The 13,425-nt window shown below is 33.6% G+C and overlaps 1 protein-coding gene across 1 annotated transcript in view; it reads right to left on the bottom strand.

The window, feature by feature from the left end:
- The window catches only part of MIGA1 (mitoguardin 1), a 76,479-nt gene that overhangs the window by 18,669 nt on the left and 44,385 nt on the right, over positions 1-13,425 (bottom strand). The window contains exon 8 of the mRNA XM_063104947.1: positions 1,047-1,147. Coding sequence (XP_062961017.1) covers positions 1,047-1,147 — 101 coding nt within the window. The remainder of the gene's footprint in view (positions 1-1,046; positions 1,148-13,425) is intronic.

Raw genomic sequence — 13,425 nt, 5'->3', positions numbered from 1 at the left:
AAAATTGGCCATATGCGATTTTTAAAGTTGTGTTAAGTAAAAAAAAAAGATAATTTCTTTGCAAACAGTCTTTTTTTGTACGAAACTCAAATCTCAGTAAAAAACAAATTACCCACATATTTATAATCCAGTGGTCACTACTATTTACACATTAGTGTATTTATGTCTAGGTTTTTTTCCTCTGCCTACATATGAGGGTACTTTAAAAAGCTCATGGACTATGCTATTTACCCTAAGTGAATCATTTGTTCAGCATATGCATGTATTAAAACAACATACTGTACACCGCAAACATGTAAAAGTACATGTTAAAAAAAAGTTCATGGAAATATTTGTATTATCTTTTAATTCTATTTTTCCATGAACTTTTTGAAGTACCCAGGTACTTCAAAACACATACTGTGTATGTGTTTCTTTGTTTCTTTCTACAAAATTACAGTCATACCCTCTACATAAAACTTTATATGTTACTCATTTCACTTAACATATGTTCATTCTCATGTTATTAAAAATTATTGGAAACATGTTAATGGTACAATAATATTCCAAATTATGGTATATCCATAATTAGACTCTTTTCAGTTTTTCATCATTATTAAAATGCCACAGTCAATATTTTTATATATAAATTTTTGAATCTGATTACTTCTTTGGAACAAATATCTAGAAGTATGATTTCTAAACTAAAGAACCTGAACATTTTTAAGACTCTTGATATAAGCTGAAAGATTACATTCAGACACTAATTTATATGCCTCACTCATAATCTACAGCATATGAAAATGCCCATCTAAAATGTGTTTACATACCAGCCAGCCACCAAAAAAAAAAAGTATGTGTCTACATGTCCACCTCCTTAAAGAGACTATAAGCTCTCTTCATCTTTGTATATTCATTTTTGTATATATTCATCTTTGTATACAGGTATTTACCACATGGTAGATGCTAAAAAAAATAGTGACCAAACTGATACGGCACAATGGCAAAACTATACTGTCCAGCTGAAAATGAAAGAGAAATCTTCATTAGGAATATATGTGTCCTACCTCTGCTGCTGAAGCAAACGAATCAGTTGATGCGACACTCAAGGTATCTCGCAGGCCAAAGTCATCCACATTCCCCTTCATGGTGATATCTGTATCTTTATCTTAAAAGTAAAAGGTGAAAAGTTCAGAAACTGATATTCTTATCACTGCCACCACATTTCATTTTATAGTTTTTTTCCCCCTAGTCTTTATTTAGACTATTAGCACCTAAAAAGAAAATAATAAATTAATGGGATATAATCTGACAAGACTCTCTAAGCGTATCCATTGTTTAACTAATTCTGCCAAGCAGAGGAGAAAGTGCTATAAAGCAGAATTTATTTTTAATTTAAAAAGGGATTAAAGTTAACTCTAGATTAAAAGGGCTTTTGAATATATAATAACTAGAGTTCGATTAGGTACTGCTTATGGTAAAATCAGCATATACCAAAGCTACTTTAAAACAGAGCAATTTATTTGCAAGTGGTCTTGCCCAAATTGAGAGAACTGGTAAATTCACGCAAATCAACTGAATTATTAACATAAAATGTTGTCTCGGGCTGATCACTCAGGTAAGCTGATCAATTAAAACAATTCAAGAACATATTTATGAGTTGTTCAGGCTATATGGCCTGTTTAAAAAACTAAATAGCCAAGAAAGATGAGATTTAGGTCCCTGATGTTTACTCTGCTTATTTGAGGGTCAAAAATAACTGCCCCAATGATTTTAAAAGGCTGAAAAAGTTTAAATACTTTGGAAATGGTTAATCTGGCCATACTAAGACAGCCTATCTATTAGCAACACACAGCATTCTGAATTTGGGTGTGAACATCTTCACATATTATTATAAGGAATTCAATTGTTAACATTAAATTTTCAAATACTTTACTTGCTTACATATGTAACTACATTGTAGCAAACAATCAATATACTTCAAAATTTGTCACAAGTATGAAAGAGCAAAGAATAAAATATAAACAGATTTTTCTTATTTTGATTCTCAATCTGCAAAATTTGTCAGACATTTAGCTTTTATAAAAAGAAACCAGAAATCTCCTTGGCTTTCTCATTCATCCAAATTTCTATTCCATCATTTTTCCAAAAATAAAATTCATTACCTTTTCCAGAAATATTTCAAGTCCTGTTTAAAACCCCAAAGTACCAGAAAACACAATTTGTGACTCTACATAGGAAGTATAGAGTCTTCTAAAAATCTAAACTGTTAACTTAATTTTAACTCAAAAGTTGTGCAACCAAATATATCCCAAGCTCTAAACCCAGCACGAGAAAGAGTAAGCCACAATTGGTGCAAGATTCATTCCTATTAAACATCAAAAATAACCATACGTGTAGAAAGAAAAATATTTTTTTCTTAATTTTTGGTGGGACCAGATTTTACATTTTAACTATTTGCCTTCCAACTTTAAATTATAATTGTTTTCAGATGAAGTTTACATCAATCCTTTTAAAGTACTTAACTTTTCAGCTTAAAATCCTTCTACCACTAAATGACTATTAATGGGACAAAAATCTCAGGTTAAAATATTCTATTTAAAAAACATTTTAGAAATTTACATTTTTTTCAATCAAACTAGAGAATAACACAACATAATTGTTTTTAACACTTATAAACAGGTACAAAACTTGTAATTTTGGACACTCAATTATGCAGAAAAAATCCCATAATTCTCTTTTCAGTGTACATAAGACTTTTTTTAAAAATGCATACACACACTTTGAGCTTATCCATAAAATTTAATCAGCATTTACAACTTTCAAAGCATTATCTTCTTAATTATTTTCTATTCTTAGTATTACTTGTGCAAAAAGAAATCACAGTACAATTTTCATCATGCCAAAGCATTTTCAAAGCGGGATTAAATTTACAAGTCAATTAACTTTTGGTTCCATATACCTTTTGCTATTTTCAGAGTGAAACACAGACATTTATCTTGTGTCACTTTACCTTTCAGACATTACCCATGAGCTGTTAAAAGTCTGTTTTACTTCAGTCAACAGTAACCAGCCATTCATTGTTAATCAGATCAGTTACCATGGCACTACTTCATTTAAAAAAAAAAAAAAAGTAACAAAGAAAAACAGCTCAATTCCAGAGGAATTAGAAAGAGTTACTCATTAAATCCAACTCCACAAACCACAGACCAAACCTCTTATTTCAGGAATGGTTATGATTCCTGGCATAGCAGCTTAATAAAGAGAAATAATACATCTGTAAGCCAATAAAAAGTATAGAGAAAGAATCTTGGGCAATATCCCAAATTAATTGCTTTCATGCATCCAATTAAAATTTAAAATACTTTTTCTAAAAAGTGTCATCAACACTTGATTGTGGTATTGAAAGACAGTGACAGCATGGAAAATTGAAAACCAAAGGATTCATCTTAGTTAATATTTTCAGAAACTTCTACCTAAATGTTTCTTAGCAGGAAAAAGAAATGGTAAAACCACAATGAAATATCTTTACACACCTACCAGAATGACTAAAATTGGAAAAAATGGCCATTTTTCGTTTCTCAAGGATGTACAGCAATGGAAACTTTCATCCACCAATGATGGAAACATCAATTGGTAGAACCACTTTGGAAAGTTTGGCATTATCTATGAAAGTTCAAGATTGCATTCTCTATGAACAAGCAATTATTTCAGTGTGTTTTACAGAAACGCATGTTTATATGCATAAAAATGTTCATAACAATACTGTTTATAATAGCCCAAAACTGCAAAAAAAAAAAAAAAAAATCCAGCTGTCCATCTACCACAGAACACATAAACTATAGCATATTCATACAATGAAATACCATACAACCATGAAAATGAATGACCTGCTGCTACATGCAAGAACATGTATGAATCTCACAATATGTTGAATGAAGAATTATATGTGTAATTGCATTCATACAAAATTCAAAAACAGGCAAAACTAAACTACAGTGATCTGGGCTACACAGTTGTTAAAACTATACAGAAAAGCTAGAAAGTAATTAGCATGAGCATTGGGATGGTGGTTAGTTTTGGGGGGAGGTTAGAGGGAGGAGTAACCATTGGGAGGGGTACAAGGAGACCTTCTGGGGAGTTGGCAATGTTTTACGTTTCTATCTACATTATAGTTACACAAGAGTATATAAATCTCTGTACTTTTTTGTTTTGTGCACTTTCCTGTAAGGGTTTAAATAGAAGAAAACAATATTGACCATTAAATCTTGGCCCTAAACAGTTGAGAATGCAATCTTGAGATTCAAAGCATGGGGGGTGGGGGTGGGGGTGGTAAGACAGTGAATGCTTTCTGTATTTCAATGTTGGCAAAGAAGCTATTACTTATCTTAAACATGAATTTTATTGAGGAAGCATCTATAATGATGCTAGGTTCAAAAAGTCAAAAGTCCCAATAAGTCTGTTAAGTATTACAGCAAATTAAAAATAATTTATCTAAACCCCATAGGCGAATACCGATAGTAGTAATAGTAGTCTATAATGTCAAGCATATACCACTCACAACTTTTTTTCTCCCAGCTCAGTCTTTCTTTGCTATTTAGTGATTGGTTTAGAATTTTAAGTGGGAATATTTAGGTAGGGATAATCAAATATTTTCAAGACGACGACACGGAAACTAAGGGATGGTTGCTACTTAATGACAACAATAACAGTGTGATGGAATTAATTAAAATAAACATTTCTTTTCACTTACTACTTACCAGATACCAAGTTACATGCTTTACGTTTATTATCTCATTTAACTCTCACAATAACTTTCAGGTAGATACTATTACTTTTCTCATTTTATACGTCAGGAAGCTAATGCACAGAGAGGTTATGTAACTGGTCTTCACTCAGACAGTTAAGAAATAGAATGACAGGGTTCAAATCTGGTCATTTGACACCAGATTCCATGCTATAAAACCACGGAGCTATGGTGTCCAGTACAGTAGCTGCTAGCCATAGTGTCTATTAAGCACATGAAATGAGATGTACTGTAAGTATAAAGTACATAACAGAGTTTGAAGACATAGTACCAAAAAATATAAAATATCTCATTAATACATACTGGGCTTAAGAAGAAAACATTATTAAAATTAATTTCACCTGTTTATTTTTAGCTGTTAATGTGGTTATTAGAAATTTTTAAATTATATTTGTGGCTCACATTGTATTTCTATTAGACAGCGCTATCAGAGCATCCCTTTTCTATCTTACCCATAGTACAAAGAATTTATAAGTCCATTAGAAGATCCAGATTCTATTCACATTTTTTGGGTGACTACTATGTGCCCAGGCAGTCTGCTAAGTGCTTTCACAGACTATTTTATTTCATTTAACATACTTAATTGTTAGATGGAAAAAACCTAATTATGTACAATGAATGTTTTACTGTTAACTAGAAAAGCCATTTTCTAATCAAATGGCTCCTCATCTGGTTTTCAAAATTTTCTGTAATCTCTGACCATCCTACCCATCCAATATTATTTTCCGTTAATTACTAAAAAAAAAAAAAAAAACCCAAAAAACAAAAAAAATCAGCTCTAGCTCTAAGAGTATATTCACCATACTTCCGCTTGTCATACAGTAACGCAACAGGTAAAAAGCTTTGCTATGCCATCTAACCTAAGTGAATCAATGTACAGTGTATGCATGTTTTGAAAGAACACACTGTACAGCATAAATATGTACAAATGTTAAACTTTTAAAAGAAAGAAAGGAAGAAAAAAAAAGGAAGAAAGGAAGAAAAAGAAAAGAAAATTTTAAAAATAATAATTTTTTAAAAAGCTTGGTTTTTAGAGTCAGCAAGCTAGCATTTGGATCCTCATCCTAGATTTGCTACTTACTGTCTAGGTAAACTGAGGAGAACAATACTGATTTCAAAGAGTTGTTGTAAGAATTAAATGAGAGATTTATGGAGGCACAGTACCTGGTACATAGTGAGTGCAAAAAAATTTTAGCAAAATAATTTTAGCTATTATTATTAATGCCATATGCATTTTTTACTCATGCTCCTGGTTCCCCCTGTATCTTCTCTACATATAAACTACTCTCCTACTCCCTTGCCCCATGCTACCCAGGAACATATATTCTATTTTCAATACTCAGCTCAAGTAGTATCCCCTATAGCATCCTCCCAAAACTACCTAATTTGTTGCTTCTATGTAAGGCAGAACAGCAAAGGTGTTAAAATCCTGGGTTCTGGAGCCAGATGGCTTGGATTCAAATTCTGACTCTTCCACTTACTAGCTGTGTAACTTTGGGCAAGTTTCTTATCTTCTCTGCTCCTCAGTGTTTTCATTTGTAAAATAGGAATAAAATATGCCGTAAAGAGTTGTGTGAGGATTAAGTAAGTTAATAATATGTAAAGTAAGCATTCAATAAATGTTAGCCATTCATGTTATTATTCAAAAGATAAGTATGTACCATTTAATAAACTATATTTTTATTTAACTATTGCCTGAATATATATGATTATAACCTATCTGTCCACTTGGACTGAAGCAACTTGCATAGATAGACTTTCTTGTCTTTTCTTTCTCATCTTTTTTCTGATGTTCCTACAGTTCTCAGGAGAATACTGAACACTTAAGTATTTATTAATATAAACTAAAATTTGATTATAAACATTTTAAGTATTTGTTTATATAAAATAAAATTTGTTATTTGTTATTATAAAGTGACCATTCCCAGGACATGAAACATTTCTAGTGTATGAGGGTACTTCAGAAAGTCCATGGAAAGATTCATATTAATCTTTCAATTCTGTTCTTTCACAAACTTTTTGAAGTACCCTCATATTTCCTCTGGATCATTTTTGCCTGTAATATGTCTTTAATTTATTCTCAGAGCCTTGTTAAGTTTCTTATGTTTCTAATACCTAGCTTTAAATTAATTAAACTTATGATACTGTCTTATAAACCTGAAATACGCAGCTTATGCCCCTTACTGAATGATAGTTAACTTTAGAAGTGCTTAAAAGAAAGCTTTCCACAAACCGGGTGGTTATATACAAAAAATGCCCCATAAATTACCATACTGGCCCACTGAAGTAGCTTTTTTTAAAAAATAACCTTTTAAAATAAGTATATCTAAAATTTTAAAAATATTTTTTACCTGTTTCAATCACCCAGAATTTTTAAAACATTCATGCATAGAAATAAACAATGTTCTTCTTTGGAAGAACATTCAAACTATAATGTTTACCTTTATCTAAACTGTCATATATTTTAGGCCAAAAATCTGACTGTATTCAAGCCTTCCTCCTAACTCACATATTACTTAAGTTTTTTCCAAAGCAGAATTTGCTTTAAAAGTTAAAAAAAAAAAAAGAAAAGAAAACTAGAAGACACTGGAACTTGGACCTTCAGGACTGGATCTATTTCCTTAGACCAATCCAAGTGGGTTTTCTGCATCTCACCTCTGCCATCCCTAGGCACATTCTATTTTCTGTCACTTAGAAGGCATCGGGTTTATTTTAACCACAGCATATTCTAGGGGAGATTCCGAAGATGCCACTCTTATTTTAAAATCCAGGCTGTCCACTACAGATTTTACAACACCAGCAAGAGGAAGCCTGCCAAATGTCTCAATGTCATCTGACTTCTATGTCAGCAGCTATTCTCCAGATGATTTTTAGCAGTTTAAATATGATTTGGAATCTTGTCCTTTCTATGGTTTTTTTAAAAATGGAAAAGCTTCTGCTGTTGACAAGAAAAGCTATTTTCCAAACAGTGTCTGCTAAGATTTGTTTAAATAATCAAGAGTCTAGAAAAGTACTGCTGCTCTTTGTGTATTGTGGAAGGCGGCTATGCTTACCCCTCTACCATTAACACCATCCCCTCTGTGTATTTTCTATGACTATATATGCCCTTCCATACTGTGCATAATTCTTTTTTTCTGATTTATTTTAAAATGCTGTAGGTTTATTTTGAGAGAAAGAACAAAGTTGAATACAAAAATCAGAAACAACATAATTTTGGAAAGTAAAAAAACTAAGAGAGTTATGGTATTTTCCTGATTTTTCTCTCAATATGCCTCAATAGTGAAAAGACTAACAATGACATCCACTGTAACAAAAGAAAAGAGAACTGATCAGTTCTTGATGTGTTTATGCCTTACGCAATTTCACACCTATGTGAAATGATAATACATGTACAAAAACAGCCTGACACTATGATAATACCCAAAAGGATATTTCCACAACAGTTGTCTCTGGCTTACCCTATTTATCAGAATTTTTATATGCCATGATTGGCCAACATAACAACTGTGATTCCTAACTGGCAAATGCAAACTGATTGACAGAAGAAAAGGGAAAGAAGCCACTCACATTTTAGATGAATAATAACATTTTCTACCTTTTTTTTTTTTTTTTTCCTCGTGACCGGCGCTCAGCCAGGGAGTGCACCGGTCATTCTTATATAGGATCCGAACCCGCGGCGGGAGCATCGCCGCGCTGCTAGCGCAGCACGCTACTGAGTGCGCCACGGGCTCAGCCCATTTTCTACCTTTTTGTAAAAGAAAGAAGTAACTGGATTACCCCAAAGTCAAGCAAGAAGTAATTAAGATTAGATCTGCAGTTACAGAGACTTCAGTAGGGCCATTAGGCACTATCGGTCACTCTGTATACTACACAAAGGCCCCCCAGCCAAGAGGACAAGTGGCGGCAGAAATCCAGCCCACATACTAAGCCTGCATCTTCCTGAAAGAAGGTGAACCTTTTTCTTAGCAAAAGGTGCCCTTCCCAAAGGGTTACATGAGCCTTTTTCTAAATCACACAAAGGTCTTGTATGAGCTAACAAAGGTCCTGAACATAGAAATTCAAGCTAAGATGTAACCTGAATATGACAGAGGCAAAGGCAAGCAATAGGAATTTCCCTTGTTTCTGGGACCCCAGCAATTTTCATTATACTGCCTTCTCTGAACCTATATTGACTTGCGTATATAACACCAGTTAGGCTTCATTTTGTGGTATTATTATACCCTTTGAAATTAAGATCATGAGCCTTAACACATGGGAGAAAATTACCAAGCCTAATTTCTCATATGTTGTGTGATTTGCATTCTGCATATTTAGAGGTCTCAGTTTACAACTTAAGCCTGTAATTCATATCACTCTCTAAAAATAAGCCCTCAGGGAGTTCATCTTCCCACCACAGTGATCATGCAGGAAAAGAAGAGGACAGAGTCTTAGAGCATCAACTCTGGGCTGACATTTGACGCAAGATGATAGGTTGAGGTATTTCCTTTTGCTGCCAAGCTCATTCAATGTTTCTAAATGTTCTATCTGGCTGCTTACCAAAAAAAAGAATAACATCTCTCTAGTGGTCAGGAGGTCCCATTTTACAGCTTTTCCTATTCTTTGCCAAAGAATTTGTGTAGTCAGTACTAGGGTGGAAAAATCTCTAATTTTCCCTTAGAGGATGTCTCACTGACTCAGTAAAATCCTATGCAAAAAGGAGCAGCAAGAAAGATGGATAAAATATGTAAACTATACCAACCACTCTTCCAGAATCTCCTTCAAATGCATAAATTTGATTACAACTTATAATCCTCAATGTCTTCATTTTACCTAAAGGTACAAAGCAAGGACCTTCAGAATTAATCTCCTGCCACCTTTCTATATTCATCTCCCACACTCTCCTACATAAGCTGTGCTCCTAAGACAAACTGAACAATTTGTAGTTCCCTAAACAGGCTCTACTCTGCACCTTGATCCATGTTGTTCCCTCTGTTTGGAACACCCTTTTCTCAACTGTCCTCCAGGTAGACCAACTGTCTTTCTTCAAGTGTCACTCCTTTTGTGAAACTTTCCCTTGAATAATCATTTCTTTGGTGTTTCCAAAGCACTTTTTAAACATGTTATTATGCACTTAATCCACTGTGCCATACACTTTTTTAATGCCTGTCTCTGAAACTAAACTTTCTATATATTGCCCCAAAAGCAGGGATAAAATCTTCACTTTTGTCTCTCCAGTGCCCTATATTATGTTTGACATATACTAGGAAATTAAACATTTGCCAAATAGGAAAAAAGAGAAAAGAAAAAAATATTCCAGACCTAAGACTCTATGAATTCATTCTGTTCAAAAACTAGATTATGAAGAGGCCTAAACATTTATCTGAAATATACAGAGCATTGCTTTTTAGGCTACAAAAATTCCTGGTTTGTTTTTAAGGACTAAATCTGTTCCACACATCAGTATAAAAGAATCTCAAAGTCCTCTGCTTCAGCCAAAAAAAACATTTATCATACTTATGGCTTCAGAGTTGCCTGCGAATACTGCTATTGCAAATACACACTACTCTTCATAGAAAATGTAAGCACAAAATATGAAGCCCAATTAATTTTAGACAGAAACTAATTAAAGTATAGATTAATAAGCTTGAACTTTATTCACATAAACCATATCAACTAAGTAATGTCCCCAAGAAACTGAGCAAGTTCCATCTGTTGTTAATCGGGGTTATTTTTAAACTGGTATTAAATTCAGCAATCTGGTCATGCCCAAGTAGCCTAACCAAAGTGTGTAAAGAATAATCTTAATTACTGAATATGTTGTTGTTACTGAAATAAACTACCAAAGCATGTAATGACATATACCTTACATGATGTGAAGTTAAAAGAAGTCTCCTAAAATATGTCATTCCTTTTTGTTAGGTTTAATCACTTATTCTACCAATCTCATAAAGGCTTATTTTTACTAAAATAATTCAGATAACACAAATTTCTGTTTACTGTAAAAGATATATACACTTTTTTGTATGATATTTATATGTATAAAATTATATACATAGCATTGATGTATACTTTGAATCAAAATAACAAAATAAACATTTGTGAATCTACCACCCACTTACAGCCACTTTTCAAAGCTTACAAAATTATTTACTTATTAAGGAAAAATAGGGCCGACCCCGTGGCACACTCGGGAGAGTGCGGCGCTGGGAGCGCTGCAGCACTCCCGCCGCGGGTTCGGATCCTACATAGGGATGGCAGGTGCGCTCAGTGTGGCCGGTCACAAAAAAAAAAAAAGATGTCTTATTAAGGAAAAATAATATAATCATGCAGAAAAACTCTACTGTACATATCTTCTTCTTACCTGATACTTAATGATATTTGGGTCTCCAGATAAATTTCACAGATATTCACATATTTCAGCAAAAAGCAGCAGCAAATAACCAAAGAATTAACCCATATGTCCCAAACCAGATCTGTTTACTTTTATGTTCTTATCTTAGGCTCTTAAACGGGCTGAGGGCACTTCAGTTGTGAGGTATGGGAAAGAATGGAGGTAGGAAGAAAAAGTTAAAAGAACAGTCTGCTTTGTGGAGGAAGCTTAGGCTCTGAGTTCTTATAAAACAACTCAGTACTAAGGAATATACTAACCTATATTTCTTTCTAATTGCTTCACAAGAGTAAGTCTTAATTGGCTAATCAGACCACAGCACACTGAAGACGAAAACGTTCACCCTAATTTCATCTGAATCTTATCACACACAGGGCAGTTACTTAAGTTAATACTTACAGGGCCAAGCCCGTGGCGCACTCGGGAGAGTGCGGCGCTGGGAGGGCGGCGACGTTCCCGCCGCGGGTTCGGATCCTATATAGGAATGGCCCCGGCACTCACTGGCTGAGTGCCAGTCACGAAAAAAACAAAACAAAAAACCCTCATTTAAAAAAAAAAAAAAAAGAGTTAATACTTACAAATCAATTTTTAAGCTATATTTGCCTCAGACGTCTATATGTGTCTCTCTACCATTAATGCTTCTTTACCTTACTGAGAAGCTATAGCCATTGGTATACAGTCTTTGATTCTGTGTTATGGGCTAGCTAACTTATGGTCCTCCCTTTTACATAGCTCTCTTCAGAGGTAAAAAGACTATAAGAATCTACCCAGAGCAGTAAGACCAGGGTAGGGGTGGGGTGGGGTGGGGTGGGAGGAATGAAAGCATAAAGATTGGAAAGAGATAAAAATCAACATGTTATTATTCATAGATAATATACAGTCTAAATAAAAATGCTAAAATAACCTATACGAATTACTAGTAGTAGAAATAATAAGAGTTCACAAGGATTGTTAATATTCAAATGCAAAAATCAACAAGATTTTAGATACCAGTAATAAAAATTAGAAAATGTAAATTTTAAACAGACATCATTTACAATGACAATGAAACTATAAGGGATTTAGGAAGAAAGAAGTGTAAGATCTTTATGGATAAAATTATAAAACATAATGAAGGGGCCGAGCCCGTGGCTCACTCGGGAGAGTGTGGCGCTGGGAGCGCCGAGGCCGCAGGTTCGGATCCCATATAGGGATGGCCGGTTTGCTCACTGGGTGAGCGTGGTGCTGACAACACCAAGTCAAGGGTTAAGATCCCCTTACCGGTCATCTTTTTAAAAAATAAATAAATAAATAAATAAAATAAAAAATAAAACATAATGAAGGACATAAATGAAGACCTAAATAAAGAACCATACCATGTTCATAGATGGGAAGATCAATATTATGACAAGGTAAAATACTCTCACAGCTGACCTGTAAATGGAATGTAATAATCAAAATCCCAAAAGGGATTTTCATGAAACTTGACAAACTGTCCTAAACTTCACATGGAAATGCAAAGGGCTAAAAATAGTCAAGGCAAGTCTTAAAAAAGAACACAGTGAATGAACTCACCCTGCTAGGTGTCAAGACTTATTATAAGGCTATATAAAGCTACAGTAATTAAGACACTGTGAAACCAATGCAGGAATAGACAAACAGACTAACAGAACAAGATAGAGAGCCCTGAAAAGACACACACATAAGAAGACTTGACATATGACAGAGGGGATATTTCAAATCAGTGTGAAAAGGATATGTTATTCAATGAGTGGTGCCAAAGCAACTAGCTATCCAAATGTTAAAAACAAAAGAGTAATATACACTAAAAAAAAAAAAAAAAAAAATCAGCTTCTGGAAGATTAAAGACCTAAATATGAAAAGCAAAGCTTTAAAATGTTCCAAAGGAAATATAAAGTAATTATCTTTATGCTTTTCAGCAATACAAGGAACAAACATTAAGGAAAGATTGATAAATATGGTAATATTAAAATTAAAAATCTTGGTACAACCAGAGAGACCTTAAACTAAATAAGGATATGAGAAAGAACTCTCATACACTGCTGGTGGGAGTCTAAGTTGGTACAAATACTCTAGAGAGTAATCCGGCAATATCTATTAGGGATGAAGACCAGCATAATTGATAATCTAGCAATTCCACATCTCTAGCAGTGGTTGTTATTCTTATTTGTCCATGATCCAAAGTAAGAAATGCATTTTGAAACCGAGTAGACATACATACATGGATATATAAATGAAATGGAAGTTTCATAAATCAAATATATGTATGTAT

This window comes from Cynocephalus volans, chromosome 8 (genome assembly GCF_027409185.1).
Source record: "Cynocephalus volans isolate mCynVol1 chromosome 8, mCynVol1.pri, whole genome shotgun sequence".
Taxonomy (NCBI): domain Eukaryota; kingdom Metazoa; phylum Chordata; class Mammalia; order Dermoptera; family Cynocephalidae; genus Cynocephalus; species Cynocephalus volans.
The sequence above is the reverse complement of the archived record's forward strand: the minus strand, read 5'-3'. Positions and strand labels throughout refer to the sequence as shown.